Source organism: Chelonoidis abingdonii, chromosome 11, assembly GCF_003597395.2.
Source record: "Chelonoidis abingdonii isolate Lonesome George chromosome 11, CheloAbing_2.0, whole genome shotgun sequence".
In the NCBI taxonomy this organism is placed as follows: domain Eukaryota; kingdom Metazoa; phylum Chordata; order Testudines; family Testudinidae; genus Chelonoidis; species Chelonoidis abingdonii.
The window spans coordinates 32,050,521-32,071,731 of NC_133779.1; the positions used below are offsets into that span (position 1 = coordinate 32,050,521).

Sequence of the window (21,211 nt, forward strand, 5' to 3'; positions counted from 1 at the left end):
CACCTGCTCCTTTAGCGTGTTCAGTTTTAGTTGTGTGAGAGAGCGTGAGTCTTCTTGAACACAGTACTCTCTTGTGATAGCAAAGTGATTATAAGAACACAAGAATGGCCGTACTGGGTCAGATCAAAGGTTCATCTAGCCCAGTATCCTGTCTACTGACAGCGGCCATGCAACTGGCACCAACAAATGGTTTCAGAAGCAATGTGCCAAGATACAAGGCAAGAGACACTAGTTCAGAAACTGTCTTGGGTCCTCCTACTTGTGGGGTAACAGCGTTAACAGCAGGTCATGGAGGGGATGCATTTGAACTCTAGACATTCACAGTTAGATTCACAGCGCCACCTAGACGCTGTCTTAGTTTTTTACTCACTAGTCCTCCTGCAGCAGCATGCAAGCACACAGGTATGAAGCAGACAAAAAGGGAGGTTATCCAGAATGGCAGATAAGAACCCATTCACCCTCAGAACCACGCCCTGGTGGCAATAGGAACACAAGAAAAATCCTCACAGAGTTGGTTTTGCACTAGACACGTGGGGCATGTTATTTTGAATTTACCCAACTGACATCAGTGGTTAGGGATTCTCAAAGTAAAAGCACGTGATTTCTCAACTCTGCCTCAGGAAATGCTAATGATATGTTAGCAGGTCACTGTGAGGCTCCTTAAAATCAAGGCATCGAGATTCAATAGTGAGGTAATATGAATGATGATCTTTACAGATCATGTCTGCACCATATGCATATCTGTACAGACTGACAATCTCCAAAAGGCCTTTACCAGCATGCTCTAGGTTCAGGATAAAACCTGGGAAGGATTTTCCAGAGTCTGACTCTGGTTGTTTCAAAGTCTCGGCCAGAAACCTGGAAGAGATTTCCCTGGGACCATGCACAGGGGGAGGGATAGCTCAGTGGTGAGCACTGGCCTGCTAAACCCAAGGTTGTGAGTTCAGCCCTTGAGGGGGCCATTTAGGGAACTGGGGTAAAGATGTGTCGGGGACAGGTCTTGCTTTGAGCAGGGGGTTGGACTAGATGACCTCCTGAGGTCCCTTCCAACCCCATGATTCTATGCATGGATCTCCCAGCAGGGAGCGAGGTGAAATTCCACTGGAATTGTAATCTTTGCCATTTTTCTACGGATCGCATGCGTTTTGAACCTACTTCACTCCTGAATAAGTAGCACTGGCTGCAGCACAGCTAGAAAACAAAACCCAAAATGATTATGACAAACAGAAGAAAATCCCCCACTCCAAACTTCATACTTAAAAGGGAATGCCAACACAGACCTTGTCAAACGCTTCCTGTGAGGAAGAGCAGAACTTCAGGCACTCATCAATGAAGAGATTGAGGTACCTTTGGCGAATGTTGGTTGGGACTTTGGCACCAAACTCAGTGGGAATAACGGGCCTCTTTAAACTAGCGCTCTAAAGAGAACAAGAAAGGAATAAAAGGTTGGGCAGGGCTTGAGAAACAAATTGCTTTGGGTATCTCATGTTTCCGAGGTGTTATTAATAGTGCTGTGACTTCCTTTCTGAAAACCTTCTCAAACCCCAATACAATGTGTGTCATTTGCAGTCGCAAAAACAACACTTGCAACTGCTCTGGTCCCCCACAGTACTTTTATTATAAAGAAGTATTGAGATTTTTATGATGTTTTGTTACAGCCATGTGGAATCGGGCCTTAAGATTCCACAAGGCATCCAAGTAGCCTCAGTGGCGTTAGACACAAAGCTAGTATGTCTACATAGAAAAGCTTCCCAGACCATTAAAATAGTAGCACTTACATTAAAAGAGTCAAGGTTAGTGTGGTGACAAAGCATCACACTTCATATCGGAGACATGATTGTATGAAACCAAACATAAAACCAATGGTCTGTGGTGCACATTTCCGATACTCCACCTGCAAAGAAGGGAAAATGGGAGGCTGGCAACAAGCTAAGGGGCTAATTTCAGATAGTTTGGCAACCTAACTGAATTTCCATACTTGCAATTTGGGGTTCTTGTAAGTTTAATTATGTCATTGAATTTCCTGTCTTTGTACATTTTTGTGTGTGCCAACTACAAAGCACTTGTAAGGACTTTTACTCTTAAGTAACTGATATGCACTTTCTACGCCCCCTTAACGATTTTTGTCTTGGAATACTGACTAAAAATACTCTTTGTATTTGAGTAGGGTACAAACAACCACTGCCGTTTTCCTAAAAAGGTCTGTCTGCACTGCAATCAGAGGTGTGACTGAAGCACAGGCAGACACACTCAAGCCAGTTTTGAGCTCGTTATCTTGAACAACAACAGCAGAGAAGCCATTCAGCATGAGCAGAGGCACAGCCTAGCTGCCTAGGTACAACCCTGTCCAGGATCCTGCGAGCAGCTAGTCTGTGCTGCCATGGCTTCCCTGCTATTGTTGGTCAAGCCAGCTAGATCAAAGCTAGCTTGGGTATGCCTACCTGTGCTGCAATCACACCTAATGACTGCTGTGTAGATGTACTCTAAATGCCAGCTTACATCACAAGTGATATGCTTTTCGTCTCTTCCCACAAACTGTATGCCCACATCACAAAGCCACCCAACATAAACCCAGGAACATAATAGCCCACATGCTGCAAGTTAACACCAAGGTGCACCAGAAGAGACTGGGGAGTAAAAAGGACCTGCAGCAACAATTGCTCCAATGAGGATGAAAGTTTGTTTTATGGAGTGCCATTGACCCTGTCTTGACAGGCAGAAAGGGTGCTTCTGTCAGTCATGTTTGTTCAGTGACGTTAACTTAACACCACTGAAAATCACTCATACTGCTAGTTAAGTGACAGTCTTATCTACATAGGAAACTTTTTCCAACATAACCTAAGGTGTAACTTTCAACAGATGTAGTTATACCAGTATAACTTCCTGTGTGGACACTCATTCAACGTGCCTTTTTCCAATTTAGTTGATGTCACTTGGGAAGGAGTCTGAGGATATGTTTACACAGCGCTGTGACATGGGCAGTCTAGTCATGCTTTATCGCCCGGGGAAAGTTCTCCTGGCGATAAAAAAATAGCCACCCTGAACAAGCAGCTCCCGGCGACAAAGCGCTGTCTATACTGGCGTGTTTCAATGCTAAAACTTTTGTTGCTCAGCGGGGTGTTTTTTCACACCCTTGAACATCTAAAATGTTAGCGCTGAAAGTGGCAGTGTAGACACAGCCTGAGCTAAATTTAAAAAAGCCACTCTTATCCTGGAATAAGAGTGTCCACAAAGAGGGCTATACCAGTATAACTAGTCCAGTTTAAATTCACACATTAGGTAAAACTAAAAAACACTAAAGCTTTTCTGTGTAGACTTCACTCAAGTGAGCTAACAAGATGAAAATGCTGTAGCATAAGTGGCACTTTTCAAACACACAGGATGACAAGGTTCATGCCCCGAACAGCTACAAATCTACACAGACAGTACAAGAGGGTACAGGCACAAGATGAGAGATTGGTATAAGGTTACAGTATATTTAAACGTTAGAATTCGGTTGCAGATACATCCAGGTGGCTTTCAAAAGGTTATCTTTAGGACAGAAACCACTTCTGCCCTCAATGTCACTCTGAGTCGAATGATGAAAGAAGCATTTGCTGAAGTACTTGTATGTTTATACGTTGCAGCCCCACTAAATGTTGCAGTTAAGTAATCCTGAGTAGGGCAAACACAGTAAGAGGGGAAACTCAGTTAGAACATGGCAGCAGCCAGCTGAATCTCACTGCTCCTCACGGAGCCTGCAGCAGCACACTGTTACATGCAATCAAACCAGTGTGGAATGAGTGGAAAAAACATACTACGGAGATGGGTTTGATATGCCAAGAGTTTGTTTTACCTGCAAAGTGGGAGCGTGTGCTATTCTTTTCTGTAAAGCAGTAGTAGTGGTCTTAGACGTCATGCCAGTTAGCGTACGGGCCTTCAGCGTAAGAGCAGGTGCCTCAGAGCCATTGGGGGCTGTAACACTGCTGACTGGAATGGTTTTCTTAATGCCCACAGTGACTACAAGGTAGAGAAAATATGATTTAGACAGAAATTCCATCCACATTTTCACTTGTCAGACTGAGCACCCAGAGCTCAAAGACTGCACTGCACGCTGGGATCCAGGAATGGTCACAAGTTTCATTCCTTGTGCTTATCTGCCATGTCAATGCAGAAAGAACTCAGTGGGTCTGTCAAATTAGGTGATGTGTCCAACCCGTGCAGTGATGACGGTGGAAGTTTAAGTTTCTGCTGCAATGGGCTACACAGTTAGTCTTTGACTTGGGAGTTAGTGTCAGAATTACAGACATCTTGGTTCCAGTGCAAAGAGCACTGGCACAAGTTAAATCCTGTCACACTCCTACTCATTGTGATCCATGTAAATGCTCTTGGGTTTTTCCTCTTCCACACTACCTGATGTGATAAAATAGTCACTTATTAAATAAGGAATGCATGAATGTGATGTCCTCAAATGGTACAGGAAGAACCAAGACATATCACATCCACCGCTTTCCCCATATCCATAGAGCCAGTGAATAAGCCCTAACAGCATAAGAACATAGAAGATTAGGGTTGGAAGAGACCTCAGGAGGTATCTAGTCCAACCCCCTGCTCAAAGCAGGACCAACACCAACTAAATCATCTCAGCCAGGGCTTTGTCAAGCCGGGCCTTAACAACCACTAAAGATGGAGATTTCACCACCTCCCTAGGGAACCCATTCCAGGGCTTCACCACCCTCCTAATGAAATAATGTTTCCTAATATCCAACCTAGACCTCCCCCACTGCAATTTGAGACCATTGCTCTTTGTTCCGTCTGTCATCTGCCACCACTGAAAAGAGTTGAGCTCCACTCTCTTTGGATCCCCCCTTCATGCAGTTGAAGGCTGCTATCAAATCCCCTCTCACTCTTCTCTTCTGCAGACTAAATAACCCCAGTTCCCTCAGCTTCTCCTAATAAGTCACGTGCTCCAGCCCCCTGATCACTTTCATTGCCCTCCACTGGACTCTCTCCAATTTGACAACATCCTTTCTGTTGTGGGGGGACCAAAACTGGACACAATACTCCCCGTGAAGCCTCACCAGTGCTGAATCGAGGGGAATAATCACTTCTCTCGATTTGCTGGCAATGTTCCTACTAATACAGTCCAATATGCCGTTGGCCTTCTTGGCAACAAGGACACACTGCTGACTCATATCCAGCTTCTCATCCACTGTAATCCCCAGGTCCTTTTCTGCAAAACTGCTGCTTAGCCAGTCGGTCCCCAGCCTGTAGCGGTGCATGGGATTCTTCCTTCCTAAGTGCAGGACTCGGCACTTGTCCTTGTTGAACCTCCTCAGATTTCTTTTGGCCCAATCCTCCAAGTTGTCTAGGTTACTCTGGAACCCTTTTATCCCTACCTCCAGCATATCTACCTCTCCCCGCCAGCTTTAGGTCATCTGTGACTTGCTAGGGTACAATTCAATCCCATTCATCGATCATTTAATAAAGATGTTGAACAACCGGGCCCGCAGGATCTCGACCCATGGGGCACTCTGCTTGATACCAGCTGCCAACTAGACACTGCAAGCCGTGATCACTACCCATTAGCCCTGACATCTAGGGCAGTTTTCTATCCACCTTATAGACTCATTAGGTCAGAAGGGACCAATATGGATCATCTAGTCTGACCATCCGCACCAAAGCAGGCACAGACCCTACCCATCCACTTCTATAACAACCCTAACACATGACTGATTATTGAAGTCCCTTCAAAATTTGTGTGAAGACTCAAGCTGCAGAGAATCCACCAGGCACATGGACCTGCCCCACGCCTGCCAGAGGAAGGAAGAAAAACCTCCATGGCCCCTGCCATTCGCCCTGGAGGAAAATTCCTTCCCGACCCCAAATATGGCGATCAGCTAAACCCTGAGCATGTGGGCAAGACTCACCAGCCAGCACCCAGGAAAGTCCATTCATCCAGTTCATACTACTTTAACTTGCTGGCAAGAATACTGTGGGAGACCATATGAAAAGCTTTGCTAAAGTCAAGATATATCACATCCACCGCTTTCCCCATATCCATAGAGCCAGTGAATAAGCCCTAACAGCATTGAAAGGTGTTCTGAAGAGTCTCAGGGGGGCTCATTCATCACCTAACCGGAACAGTTCTTGGTTGCTGTTGGAAGTACCTGTCCACGTCCTGAAATAATGCCTTCTGTGATACAGCAAGAGGGAAGGGCTCAGAGAGGCTAAGCTAAGGACTCAGTCACTACCATGGACACTCTGATACCAGAAAAGCCATTACAAAAAGATCTCAGTGATGCCACAATTGCAGGAGAGGAAGGACACAGAATATCCTGACATCTGCAACATGAAAGCTAGGTAGCAGAAACCACTTCATAATGAGTCACTATTATGGTAACAGAAAAGCAATAGGGTGAACACACTGGCGGTGAAATACCTTCCCCCACTGAAATCAATGGGGCAAACCCCCCATTGACTTCAGTGGGGCCAGAATTCCACCTTCCGTATTCCCTTAAATACAGCTGGCAATGTTCACCTGAGCATATTTCATATTATGTCTCACTTGTGTAATGATTTGAGTCTTGAAAAAAATATATATACCAACATCCCTCTTAACCCCAAGTTTATTAACATCCTTAGTGGACTAAGAAGATTGTTTTGTAGTTCCTCTTCCCCAAAAACAGCCTTTCTAAAACACATCTGCAAGAAGAGTGTCTTGCCACTAATATATTGGGGCAATTTTTCCCCCTTTAAAATGCTGTTTGAGGATGTTGCTTTCATACTACACATGGAGAAGTGGCTGGTTTTCTTTTCACACATGGCAGGGTAGATTTTGCAGGCAGAAGGAAATACAGATGTCAGAGTTTGTTTTTCCAAGAAACAGCCCAATAATTTTTAAAACATCTTTTCTCATCCAAAAAATCCTAAATAGAGGATTCTAGATTATAATCTCCAGTTCTTCTTTGCTGTCAGCATGGGCTAAGGGTATCTGTAGTACTGACAATACCCAGGAGGGTCTTACAATGGGAAAGTAATGCTTAGAGTGCTCTGAAAACTTTTATCCAGAAAAAAAGTCAACTCAGATTTTTCTACTTTTTGAACTTGCGCCATTCTGAAGTATTTATGTGAACATGGAATGGACAAAGTCATCGTGACTGGAGAGAGAAGAGTATCTAGTGGGAGGATTCAACGGTCCCTGAATGTTGAAGAGAAGGTAGTAGGTGGAGTTATGAATTGTTTGGAAGTTTGGTTTGCTAACTAGCTTTAGAAAGAGTCACAATGACAGATGCCCTGACTAGTGGAACTCTATACACTGGCATGCAACTGGAACTAGTATGTTAACATTTCCAACAAGCATGAAAACTTAACAACGCATAACACACGTTTTATGCAGACAAGGGACTCAACAGGAGGCACTACATTTTAAAAAGGAGATATTTCAGGGGGGCTTGGGAGACCACAGACGGATGATACCACTGTCAGAGCCTCAGTGAAAATTTGGCTTGAACAAATAAAAAAAATTGGAACTACACAGAAATAAAATCAAAAAGCCATTCAGAGAAATTACAGAACCTTTTCATTATTTTGCCAATATTACTGATCCCAAATACAAAGGTTATAGGTTAAACCCCTGAACAGGAGAAGTGGCTAAATCATGGCTAGTGGAATGCAAGTTCATTCCTTCTCTTCCAGCATTTAAAACTGAAGATCCAGATTTCTACCCCGTAACTATGATTATGAAGGCAATAGTGCCACTGGTCGCTAAATTAAAATGATGGAAAAAACTGAGGAAGTAAAGTCACAGAAGACAGGACCAACTGTATTCAGAATTTTGTCAATTTTTAGAAGATCTGAACTTCTGTTGAACCAGCCTAGCATGAGTCCAGCATGCTTTTAGGATATTCAAACTCTGTATGTTAGATCAGGGGTCAGCAACCTTTCAGAAGCGGTGTGCCGAGTCTTCATTTATTCACTCTAATTTAAGGTTTCACGTGCCAGTAATACATTTTAATGGTTTTAGAAGGTTTCCTTCTAGAAGTCTATAATATATAACTGAACTATTGTTGTGTGTAAAGTAAATAAGGTTTTTTAAATGTTTAGGAAGCTTCATTTAAAATTAAATTAAAATGCAGAGCCCCCCGGACTGGTAGCCAGGACCCGGGCAGTGTGAGTGCCCCTGAAAATCAGCTTGCGTGCCGCTTTCGGCACACGTGCCATAGGTTGCCTACCCCGTGTTAGATACTGAAAAAGCAAATAAGTTAGTAAAAATGCATTTGTATGTAAGGGTAGAAACAAAAGTGCATTAGATCTAACTAGTCAAGGGAGAGGAAAGTTACTAACAGCATTCTTGTTTTGCTAAGAGAATGGCAAAGCTTTTTATTTTGGACAACATAGTTGAGGAATACACACACTTATGACATGGATCACGTAGCATGCATTTTGTTTCATTTCATAAAACGTGTGCGCGCTCCGTAAAGTTTCTTACGTTCATTGTTTGTTTTCTGAAAATAAGAACATAAGAATGGCAATACTGGGTCAGACCAAAGGTCCATCTAGCCCAGTATCCTGTCTTAGACTCGTAGACTTTAAAGGTCAGAAGGGACCAATATGACCATCTAGTCTGACCTCCTGCACAAAGCAGGCCACAGAATCCTACCCATCCACTTCTATAACAAACTCCTAACCTATGTCTGAGTGACTGAAGTCTTCAAATTGTGGTTTGAAGACCTCAAGCTGCAGAGAATCCACCAGCAAGTGACCCATGCCCCACGCTGCAGAGGAAGGAGAAAAACCTCCAGGGCCTCTGCCAATCTGCCCTGGAGGAAAATTCCTTCCCGACTCCAAATATGGCAATCAGCTAAACCCTGAGCATGTGGGCAAGACTCACCAGCCAGCACTCAGGAAAGAATTCTCTGCAGTAACTCAGATCCCATCCCATCCAACATCCCCTCACAGACCATTGAGCAGACTTATCTGCTGATAATCCAAGATCAATTGCCCAAATTAAACTATCCCATCATATCATCCCCTCCATATACTTATCAAGCTTAGTCTTAAAGCCAGATAAGTCTTTTGCCCCCACTACTTCCCTCGGAAGGCTGTTCCAGAACTTCACTCCCCTAATGGTTAGAAACCTTCGTCTAATTTCAAGTCTAAACTTCCTAATATCCAGTTTGTACCCATTTGTCCTTGTGCCTACATTAGTACTAAGCTTAAATAATTCCTCTCCCTCCCTAACGTTAATCCCCCTGATATATTTATATAGAGCAAGCATATCCCCCCGCAGCCTTCTTTTGGCTAGGCTAAACAAGCCAAGCTCTTTGAGTCTCCTTTCATAAGGCAGGTTTTCCATTCCTCGGATCATCCTAGTAGCCCATCTCTGAACCTGTTCCAGTTTGAATTCATCCTTCTTAAACATGGGAGACCAGAACTGCACACAGTATTCCAGATGAGGTCTCACCAGTGCCTTATATAACGGTACTAACACCTCCTTATCTTTGCTGGAAATACCTCGCCTGATGCATCCTAAAACTGCATTAGCTTTTTTAACGGCCATATCACATTGGCGGCTCATAGTCATCCTGTGATCAACCAATACTCCAAGGTCCTTCTCCTCCTCTGTTGCTTCCAACTGATGTGTCCCCAATTTATAACTAAAATTCTTATTATTAATCCCTAAATGCATGACCTTGCACTTTTCACTATTAAATTTCATCCTATTACTGTTACTTCCGACAGTGGCCAATGTTAGGTGCCCCAGAGAGAATGAACAGAACAGGTAATCCTCAAGCGACATTCCCTGTCACCCATTCCTGACGAATATTCATTGATGGACCTATCCTCTACGAAATTCTTCTTTGAACCCTGTTAAATGGGATTTTTCAGTTTGGAGGAGAGGGGAAAGGAAAAGAAAAATCACAACATCCCTGACTTCTGGCCCAGCACACAAAGATCTGAACTTGGCTAACGCTACCTCAAATGGAGGAATGTTTCCGTTTTCCTGTATTCTCGCTGCAAAACACTTGCCGCTTTTATTATCTTTAAACCATTCTCTTAAGGAGACAGTGTCATTTTAATAGGAGAAAGTGAAAAGACAGCGGTTAATTGAGCTAGCGGTGACTTACTCTGCTTTGCTCCTGTGGAAAGCGCTACAGTTGGCACATGAGCAATCCTTTTCTTTTCTCCTGGCAAGGCAAGAGAGGCCCTTTGGACTGCCACAGCCAGCTGTGCCGCCTGCTGCTGTGCCAGCTGAATCCGCCGGTAACAGACCTCCTGGGCAGTTGGTGGGCGGTACGGCCGGATGACTGGTTTGCCTGGGACATCTGCCTGTACAGATACAAAGTATTCTAAAATCAATCTGTTTGCCTGCTGAAGTCCAGACCCCTGGCCTTCATTCAGAGTAGAAAAGGGCAGAGGCTCTTTTACAGCTCTAGGTCCCAGGATTTAGGCTATAGCTATTCTGTGGAGCTTACACCAATGCAGCCGCACCACAGTAGTGCTGCTAACGCAGACACTCTAAGCCAACAGGACAGAGCTCTCCTGCCAACTTAATTATTCCAGCCCCTGCAAGCGGCGGTGGCTACGTCAACAGGAGAAACTCTCCTGCTGACAAAGTGCTGTTCATACCAGCACTTAGATTGTTGTAACTTACGTTGCTGAGGGGGTGGCTTATTTACACCCCTGAGTGACAAATTATACCAACCTAAACTGTAGTGTGTACGTAGCCTTATTTTGTTCATAAAGGTTTGCGGGTGTCAGCTGATGGAAGTGGAGGTCATGGAAGTCTTCCAGAATAGTTATCATTACAGACAGCTCCCTTCAGTTTTAGTTTATTTCAAAACCCACTTGTGTTTACAGCATCAGGACAACTAGAATTCAGAGGTCTGTTCATATATAGGAACAGAACCCTTCTGAAAAACAATACTTATGTACAACAAAGTTATATAAGCATTTTCTTTGATGCGGGAATTCAGTATGCTGGAAAGGTGCCAGAATGGACAGCAGTGAAGACCGAAACCTTCTAGCAAGAGAACAAATACCAAAGAGGCAGTAGCAATGCAAACTTCCCCACACTTCCCAGCCAATGGACCTCAAACCTGACTCTCGGTGTCCACATCTAGTGTCTTTCAGAAGGGAGGGCAGTCTCTACAACCCATTAATTACCTGGCCTTTTTGCTAAGACTGCAAACTAGGGAGCAAATTAAGTGTCTTCTGGAAACTGGTGTCAGAGTAAACAGAGAATAAATGATAACTTTAAATTACTACTGAACTGGATGGGAATGGCTTTCTACCTCCTCACCAGTCTCTTCATTCTGCACTCGAAAACTCAAAAGACACCCCCTTTTTCTTCTGTTTCGACTTCAGTTCTTGAGATGTAAGTGGCAAGGAGCACAATGCATACAATACCATTTGGATGCATGTAGCGATGTTGGGAATCTAATACACACAGTAAATGTTTTCTGACATTAACAGGAGAAGTTAAGGATCCTATGGCATGATATGAAAGCAGCAGGCAATACCACCACCTCCTAGTCAACATTCTCTTTATACATCAGGTTCTGAGGTCCAAGTCTGGGTGCAAACCGTTGCTGAGCACACCAAGACTGCTGTTTGCCTAGACAGTGACTGCACTATGGCTACCTCACAGCTCTGAAAAGTGCTTTGGGTCAGAAGCTGCATTAAGAACATTTATCTAAAGATACATAAATGCCTAACGTTGTACATATTTACAATGAATATTTGAGTAAATGAATTTCCAACCCATTTACTTCAATCTCTTATCTCCTTAGTTTATAAAAAAGAGCCTTATCAAACAAATGAACTGGCTGAAGATATGTAATTAACTAGAACGCACTGCATTGACCTCAGGGCTTAAAAGGTTAAACACACCCTTTTCCAGACTGTGTGGAAAGGAAGAATAATTCATTTTGGAAATCCTGGTTAGATCAATGCTTAAACCTTCATTCTTCTCCTGCTGCAATATAAAACGGAATAATCTGTCTTCAGCAGCTGGAGGGGAAAACTATGGCAAACAAATGAAAAATCTGAATGAAAGAAAACGATGACGTCTTTATGGCCTACTTTCTTGCTTTCTGAAGATACTTTAAATTCAGACATGTAGAAAAAAAAATGTAAAATGAGATAGCTGGTTAAAATGGAGCAAATACAAACAAGGAAAACAACCCCTCAGATTTGCAGTGCTTCAGACTCAGGCAAACATGCTATGTTCACCTTTTTGCTTTCGCAGGACAAAAACTTAATTAGTTTTCTTAAATACCCAGGGTAACCTGTGTACAGTTAACTTTGATCTAATGAAGCTACATTTATATTGACGGAACATGACAAATCTTAGACTGTGTCAGTGCATCACAATACGCAGAATGCAATTCCAGTTACAGGGCTGGTACCTGTTTTTGCTGAAGGCCAATGAGAGTTTTGCCATTAACTTTACTGGAACTCAAACTGTATTTCGGAGTGAAGTTATTCAGGGGGGGGAAAAAAGAACTTCCATGTAACAGGGTTCCACCGCAAATATATCACAGTCAACTTCCCTATGTTTTGGTTGTTTCACCTACAGCCTGTGCTGTTTCCTAATACATTGTGGTCATATGATGGGAAAGAAATCTTATTAACACTTTCTCCAAATTGTATTTTTGTTAATGAGGTTTACACTTACATTTCCTTGCTTGGCAAGGTGAGAGATCCTCCTTTTTTGGCCAGGAAATAGAGTGGTTAAAGCGTCATCCACCTTTTCTTCACTTGCCTCTTCTTTCAGTGGCTACAAAACAAAAGAGCAAACTTCCAAAATTGAAGCGACTCAAGTTTCTGCTCCATGGGGATGTTTGGAAAGCCTCCCTCTGGGATAATGGAATCATAAAGGGAAATAGCTTCCAGACAGCAGGTGAGTACAAACTACCATCAGCTGCTAAACTACTGAAAGAGAACCAGCTTTCAAAATAAGAGGCACCAGTGAAGCAACTGAACAACAGCATTACTGTTCCCACCCATGCAGCCCATTCACGGACCTTACAATAGGATGCCTTGGTATAATCTATTACAGACACTATTCCATTGGCTGCCCTTAAAGATTGAATGCTTCAGCCGTGCTGTTTACCTGCCAACCGCTTACATACCTCAATGTGTTAACAACATTTTTAAAGCCCAGGAATTTAATTAAACTCTAGATTAGTTAATTTCTTGGTCCCACATAATGATCTCTCACAGAGCAGGCCCTGAAAAGCTGCAGAGCACTGAGCCTCAATGTCACTATTCTGCATTTAAGAAACAATGCACCCCTGCAGCTACATACAAGACTAATCCAACGAGGGACTGTGGTGCCAAAGGCAGAGATGCTTTGCTCACAAGGCAGAAACCCAGGATAGAACAACAGCTTTGCAGTAGAAAAGATGCTTTTTAACGCTGCTGTTTCCAGACGCTTGATTTGATCGATAAAAAGCCACTTTTGGGCTGACTCCTCAGGCTTGTTCCCAGCAAACAAAGCAATCTGTTTAGAAATGTTGATAAAACTCTATTTAGCTGTTTGACTTTTACAGGCATGTACAATGAGTGCTGCACATATAAACTTTTTTAGAGCCGTAACCATGCTCTGATCGTTCTTATTTTTAACACTCCAAAAGTGCCACTAGCAGAGTTCTCAAAGGAGCTAAGTTTGACATTCACAAAGAAATTTAGTTTAGACAAAGCTATAGACGTGATGATCTTAGGAAAAGCTCAGTTCTCACTAAGCATCTAAACAAGCGCCAGATTTTCAAAAGCGCTCTGCAGCCAGTATTTCCCACTGTGACATTTATGACCAGGTTTTCAAAACTGGTCAGGTCCCAATTATTTAGGGGCCTCAAGAGGAGATTAATTTTTTTCTTAAATCTGACCACTTAGAGTTCCGCAGCATTTAAGGCCAGCAGATACCTTTAAATCATCTAGTCTGACCTTCTGCATATCACAAGCCATTACATTTCATCCAGATACCCCCATATTAAGCCCAAATACTTGAGTTAGACCAAAGCATTTCAGTCCTCGAGAGACTAAACTGTGTGTCACAGGCACAGAACAGGAAAGACCTATGTCCGAGGCCCCTGCAATGGCAAGGAACAGATTAGATGAAATATATGCAGATAAGCCCAGCAGGATGATCCTGTTAGATTCCTAAATAGGAGCTGCTGAGTGCTGAGCTCTTTTAAAAATCTGGCCCTATAAATACCTTAAAAATTAACATCTCACTGAGATCTGGGGCTCTGGGCTGGTTTTAGAAGCCAGAACCCACCCACCCGCTGAAATAAAAATAGGTGTTATTTCAGTGTGCAATCTTACATACATACTACATATAGATATTATGTGTGTATATATATCAGAAAAGAGTCCTGTGGCACCTTATAGACTAAGAGATGTATTAGAGTATGAGCTTTCGTCGGCAAATACCCACTTCGTCGGCATGCACCCGATGAAGTGGGTATTCGCCCACGAAAGCTCATGCTCCAATATGTCTGTTAGTCTATAAGGTGCCACAGGACTCTTTGCTGCTTTTACAGATCCAGACTAACACGGCTACCCCATAGATGGATAGATAGATAGATGGATAATTTTTTTAAAAAGCAGAACACACCTAAATAAGCACCTACTCAGAGGTATCTTTCCCTCTTCAAAGACTAATCTTCTCTCCTCTTAATCTTCAATAGCTATGGCATGCAAAGGAAGGAATCCTTCTCCAAAAAGGGAAACTTAAAGCCTTGATGAAGGAATATAAAATGCTGTGCATGCAAGGACCCGTTAGTTGCTGTGAGAATGCTGCCCTATGAACATTTCCATTCTGCACCATGATACTGCATTTGCACAGTTTCACTGAAGTGAATTAGAGTCCTCATTTCAGTACTTTTTCAAGGAAATGAAGAGTTATAAGAACGCCACCATTTTTGCACTATGCAACATTTGGAAAGCTCGAAGATGATAAACCTTCCATGCTATAAACAAACTGGCATGTAGTTAAACTCCTTTCATTTAAAATTGGCAATGTAAAGTTTATTGCTATTGTTAGGACTTTCTTATGAAAGCGTGAGGCTTTTGACAATGGGAACACAGACAATTAAACAACTCTCACCTACCCTTTCCCAAACACCATCAAAAGAACACCTGTGTTTAAGCGGTCATTATTTTCTTCTGAACTATTAAACCAGCAGAATCAAGTAACAGGGAAACTTCCTTTATTATTTCGTCCACCAAGGCCCTAACATCAGTGTCACAAATGTCATTACCTGTCAGCAAGAGAGAACATTAGGCTCTGAACAGTACCATTACAGCAAGTAATATCTAGAATCAGAAGCTTTATTAGCCAATCAGTCTTTCATGGGGCAAGATTCTCTTCTCCATATAGCAGCTGTGGCTTCAGTTGAAGCCAATCAGCAAGTTTTCAGGTGCTTAGGAGCATTTGTCTTTTAATATCATGCTTTGTTCAACACACGCTGAATTCATCTAGTTATCTCAACTTCATCTACAAAGCCTTAGTCCGGACACAGTGAGCCCATACAATACACCTGTCTCAGCTAAATGTAACTCTTTGGTACTCTCCATTGCAGTCAGATGGGCCTAAAATGTAATATTGGCGATAAAGGTTTTCGGGGTTTCCTTGAATAAAGGAAGTCAGGTTTCTTCTAGAATCTGTTCCCAGTTTGATTTCCAGAAACACCTGCTATAGTGCAAATGAAGTGATCCCCAATAGGAAACTTAACAGGATTATGTTTGACATGAAATCAAGTGCTTCTGTTCCTTTACAGCCAGCCACACATTTAGCTCAGGGTTTGTTCTCATTGTCTCGTTAACTCAGATATCAAAAAGATGGAGGATAAGATTAATTTATTTCTACCCTATCATCCCAGAGGCCACTAAAGGATTATTACTGACAGAGTGTTTTCTAGTTCTTTGCCCTACTTAGTTTTAAATGTCTCCATGGATGGGGCTTTCTACACTTAATTAGGAGATTGTGTCACAACCATAAGGATCTCACTGTTATGCAGCTTTTAAGATAAATGTTCTTTTTCTTTATTTTATCCCATTTCTCCAAATACCTTTTGTCTCATGCTGAGTAATTCTTTCCGCCACTTAAGGGTTCACACTGTTCATGTATGGATGGATGGGAATCCTTATGCAGGAACTGAACTATGAGAGTTTAAAATGGCAAACATGCAGGCTTTCAGAGGTTCCCTTTAAAAGTATCAGCTAGATCAGTAGTTCTCAAATGGTGGGTCAGGACCCCAAAGTGGGTCGTGACTCCATTTTAATGCGGTTGCCAGGGCTGGCATTAGATTTGCTGGGGCCTGAGGCTGAAGCCCAAGCCCCAAAATCCAATGGCTTCAGTCCTGAGTGGCGGGGCTCAGATTACAGACACCCCCCTCACCTGAGGCTGAAGCCCTTGGGCTTCGACTTTGGCCCACCTGCACAGGGTGGTGGGGCTCAAGCTTTGTCCCCCCTCCTGAGGTGGCAGGGCTCTGCCATGCTCAGGCTTTGTCGTCTCCCCCGGGGTCATGTAGTAATTTTTGTTGTCAGAAGGGAGTCACAGTGTAATGAAGTTTGAGAATCCCTGAACTAGAGAATATCCCAATATCCAATTAAATATTGGTTATGGGCTAGGAAATGCTATAGGTGGGAGTAGGCTACTTGGTTGAATTGTCTAGGTCCCTGGGTTTCCTACACACCAAATCCCTACCTGGCCAGTTGCCTCCTCATTAAGGAGGGCTCTTTTTTCATTCAGTCCTCCACTCAATTCAGTAAGCGTCAGCCATACTAGCCTACTTTCACCATCAACTTATTGCCTTAGAGGTTGCCCTGCTCTTTCTGGTCATGCTGCACTCAGTGGAACCTGTTGCATGAAGGAGTGGGGGTCCCCTGGCTATCAGTAACGATGCTGGCCTGGGTTACCTCTGAAGGGCCCAGAAATTCTCTCTGAAACTTTTGATGTATCCAGCTAGACAGCTGGGGTTGTCATTACACTTGCTGGAGACCCAAACACCTGCCAATTCTGCTAGGGCGAAGCACATCAAAACTGATGGATGTCAAAACACAGGCCACGTCTACACTACCACTGGATCAGCGGGTAGTAATCAATCCATCAGGGATCGATTTCTCTCATCTCATCTAGATATGATAAATCAATCCCCGAATCGATGCCCGTACTCCACCTCGGCAGGAGGAGTAAGCAGAGTCGACAGGGTAGCCACGATAGTCGACTTGCTGCCGTGAGGAGGGCCAGGTAAGTCGAACTAAGATACTTGGACTTCAGCTACGCGAATAGCGTAGCTGAAGTTGCATATCTTAGATCGATCCCCCCACCTCACCCCCCCAGTGTAAACCAGCCCTCAGATGGTTCTTTCTTGTGGCAGGAAGGAACCATCCCCAAACTTCTGGCTTGGTATAGCAAAACACCAAAAAATAGTAACTAGATAATACTTCTGATACCCAATTAACTACTGGTGGGATGGAAATGGAAATAGATAGCACACTCAAGCCATAAATACTTTCAAGCATTGGTCAAAATTATAAATGGAATAGCAATTTAAACTCTTTGGGGGGTGTGATACAGCATGCCCAGAGGGCAGCAGGAGAGTGTTAGCAGGGAGCCTTATTCCCTGCAAGGGGAGGAAGGTTTGCTATAGATTAACTAGAGTACCTGAAGCCAATCAGAGCACCTGAAGCCAGTCATGTGATAAAAACCCCTGCTTCAGTCAGACAGTGTGGGAATTGGAGCAGAAAGATTTGGCTGAAGCAGAGAGCAGTTTGGAGGAGTTGGAGAAGAGAACAGTTTTGAAGACAGACAAAAGTAAAGTTTGGAGGAGTGCTGCGGTGGGCTGAGAAATCCAAAGGAAACCCTAGGTAAGGGGCACCTGGCTTGTGTAGAAGGAGGGCAAGAAGCCCCTTCACAAGCTGAAGGGCAGGAGAGGGAAGTAGCCCAGGGGAAGGAACCGCTAGTTCAAGTGGTTCACCACAAACCTCAGGGCCCCTGGGTTGGGACCTGGAGAAGAGGGCGGGCCCAGGTCCCTCCCTCTCCACTCCCCTCCTCAAGGACACTAGTGGGGTAATTAAAATACCGGTTCAGAGGCAAGCAATGGTGCCCTGAACCTTCCCCAAAGAAGAGAAAGCACGAGACCCAGCATAACAATACTGGCAATTTGCCATAGGGGGAAATCCCCACTCTTCCCTCCCCCCCAAACTCCTTGGGATAGGTAACAACAATAGAATGACGACTCTAAAGGCAGTTGGTTTAACATCTAGATTTGGAGGCAGGGGAATGACTGACTAGTGCTGAATTCAGAATGAGCATTACCTGCTTCCCTAGCCTTCCCTTATCTTCTGTTTTCACATCCGTGGATTCGTTAAAAATTCTGAGGCACTCTTCCATGGGGTCAGAGTCATAATCCAAATCTTTCTCCAGGACGGAATAATCAATGTCATCAGAGGCTGAGGAGGATGAAGATGACTTGGACAGCTTGGAGCGCTGAATGGTCTTTGTCCCTTCATTATCACTCTGAAAACCATAGGAGCCATCATCTCCGTCGGAATCTGAGCTCATGTTTGGAAATGGAGCCAGAGATTGGCCCTCCTTCTCCTCCTCCCCACTCTCATCTCCAAATAGGTCAACATGGCTCAACGTCTGCTGTTTCGGCTTACACTTGCCTTTTGAGTTCCCCACTTTCGCAGGGCTTGCCTTCTTTTTTGGACGATCGGAGGCAGAAGTCTTGCCCCCTTTGTCTTTGTGTTTATCACTAGAGGTTTGTTTGCCATTCTTCAGATCAGCTGCCTTTGGCATGGAGTCCTTCTTGCTACCTTCCAGCTTCTCTGTGCTAGCTCCCTTACAGAGCCCCTCATTCTTGCTTTTCCCCGAGCTGGCTGCACAACTGGTGGACTTAGACTTCTCTTTCTTAGCCACTTTTTCCAATTTCTCTTTTTCAGATTTCTTCGAATTCCCATCTGGTTTTGCTTTGATACTTTTCTCTTTACAGTTTTTTTCTCCAATTTTTAATTTTTCTTCTTTCTTGACTATTCTCTCTTTCTTTGTGTTTTTACTTTTCTCCTTCTTGCCCATCTCTTTGTGGCAATGGGGCTTCCTTCCATCTGTTTTTTTCTTTTTCATTTTGTCTTTTGCAATCTCTTTGCTGTCTCTCTCTTCAACATCCTGATCATTCTTGCCAGAAGATGCCTTTGCCAATTTTGTATTCTTCTCTGACAAATCTTTGACAAGATTTTTCCGTGGACTTTCAATATCTTCCATGTCATACTGCACTGCCATTTCTTTCATCTCCCGAGAATTTAGATCTTCCAGTTTGGTGCTCTTTTCTTTGATGGACAACCCATCACTTGATTCATTTTCAGAACTGACTTTAGATTGTAAACGGCTAACAGAGGTTGGCTGATATTCCAAGTCAGCATCCTCTTCGGAGTCAGAGAATCTGGCATATGTTTCATAGTTACTGGATACATTACACTGTTTTTTGCATGAAGGAGAATAAGATTCTCCATGACTAGAGACCTTTCTCCTTTTGGTCCCCTTCTGCTCCTTTGTGCTGGCTTTGCTCAAAAGCCTTGCTGAGTAATTTGAAAGAGGGTCATATTCCAAGTCCGTAGAAGGCTTGGAGTCATCAATCACATACTTATTGTTCGTGATAACGCTACTGTATTTTTTAGGCTGAGCCACAACCTTGGGAACATATTCCAATGAACTACCTTTGGATTTTGCATTATCAAAAGTATCCAAAGTGTATTTATTTGAACTAGCAGCAGTCAAAGGCGTAGGGTTGTAGTCTGTGTTATTATTCAAGTTATAGCTACCTGGGTTATAGTCTAAAGAATCTGTTTTTGTCACAGCAGCTGACACAGGTGTTTTGGAAATAAGCGAAGTAGACTCAGATGTGCTATATTCCTTTGTTGTCTCCAATAGCTCCTCATACTTTTTCTGCTCTCTCTCGACTTCATATTTTACCTCTTCAATGGCCTTGTTGACCAACTCCAGCTGCAGAATGCTAGGGGTTGACACTGTAATGTCACCCAAAGCACCATTTGCTATTTGGGTCGAAGGCTTGGGAAGCTCAGGGTTATATGGATCATAACCAAGCTCTGTAAGGGGAGAAAAAAAAAGTATCTTAGATCCAGCAATATTTCTAAAGTAAGATTATCCTTGTTTATGTATGAATGTCTGTTAAAGTCTAAAAGAGAAGTTCCACTATCATCAGAACCCAGCATTGGAAAGACATGTAACAAACAAACAAAAAACAAACCAAAAGCACGCTCTTGCATGCGGAATGGGACACACTAGCTGCTCAACATTCTCCAGCTTGTGTGAAGCAGGAGGTCAAACTAGGTGATCACAATGGTCCCTCCTGGTCTTAAAGCCTACGAATAATGCACCGTTGTGAATCCAATGCCTTTATTACTTACTACGGTTTTGAAAAGCTCTATAAGTAAAATTTTCATTTGTGAATTTAAAGTTCAGTTTTCATCAAAATGATAACTAAAACTATCTTGTTACTGCACATATCTGCTCCTTCTATTTCTCCACGTCCTATCTACTTACTTTAATGAGTTTTTACATTATTTTTTATTACTGTAAGCACTGCAGAGCGAACATGGTTGCACAAGAACTGTATTTTATTGTGACAAAAATTGCCAACCAAGTTCTAATTATTTTCTACTGTTGATGCCAGTGTCTGAAGCATCAAACATCTCCAATTTCACTTGTAGTACACTGAGGTTTGTGACTGGGAGGGAGAAAACCTTACCCTGGCCGATAAACTGAGCAAATGTGACATAGAAGTCACTGAAATGGAACAAAATACCACCATTAACGGGTCCTTTAGAAAGGTAAAACTACACTTCAATTTCATAGAGCAAGGATATTAAGACAGGTGTATTAAGTACTCTCACAAAATTTAAAAGATAACCAGAAATGTTTGACATCTGTCTCCACAAATCTCTTTTCAGATGTTGCAATTTCCTCAGATAATTATAACATTAAAATTGTGAAAGAATCTTGGAGCATGCAGACTCTGCACAATCCACCTTGGCATTTAGACTAATTGCAGCGACATCCTACCACTCCATTTTATCTTTTACATAGAAATAGAGTTGAAAGAATTGCTGGGGAGATTTTTTGGTGAATGCATTTCTACTCTTGCTCTACAAGTAGTTTGCACATCACTTGAAAATTTTACATCTATTTATCCAAGTA

At 43.0% G+C, this 21,211-nt stretch overlaps 1 protein-coding gene across 1 annotated transcript in view; it reads right to left on the reverse strand.

Annotated features, from left to right (window-relative positions):
• Window positions 1-21,211, reverse strand: part of REXO1 (RNA exonuclease 1 homolog) — a 71,255-nt gene that overhangs the window by 30,917 nt on the left and 19,127 nt on the right. The window contains exons 2-6 of the mRNA XM_032798979.2: window positions 18,314-20,100; window positions 12,662-12,763; window positions 10,110-10,311; window positions 3,836-3,999; window positions 1,281-1,418 (exon numbers count right to left, since the gene is read on the reverse strand). Of these exons, the coding sequence (XP_032654870.1) occupies window positions 1,281-1,418; window positions 3,836-3,999; window positions 10,110-10,311; window positions 12,662-12,763; window positions 18,314-20,100 (2,393 nt within the window). The remainder of the gene's footprint in view (window positions 1-1,280; window positions 1,419-3,835; window positions 4,000-10,109; window positions 10,312-12,661; window positions 12,764-18,313; window positions 20,101-21,211) is intronic.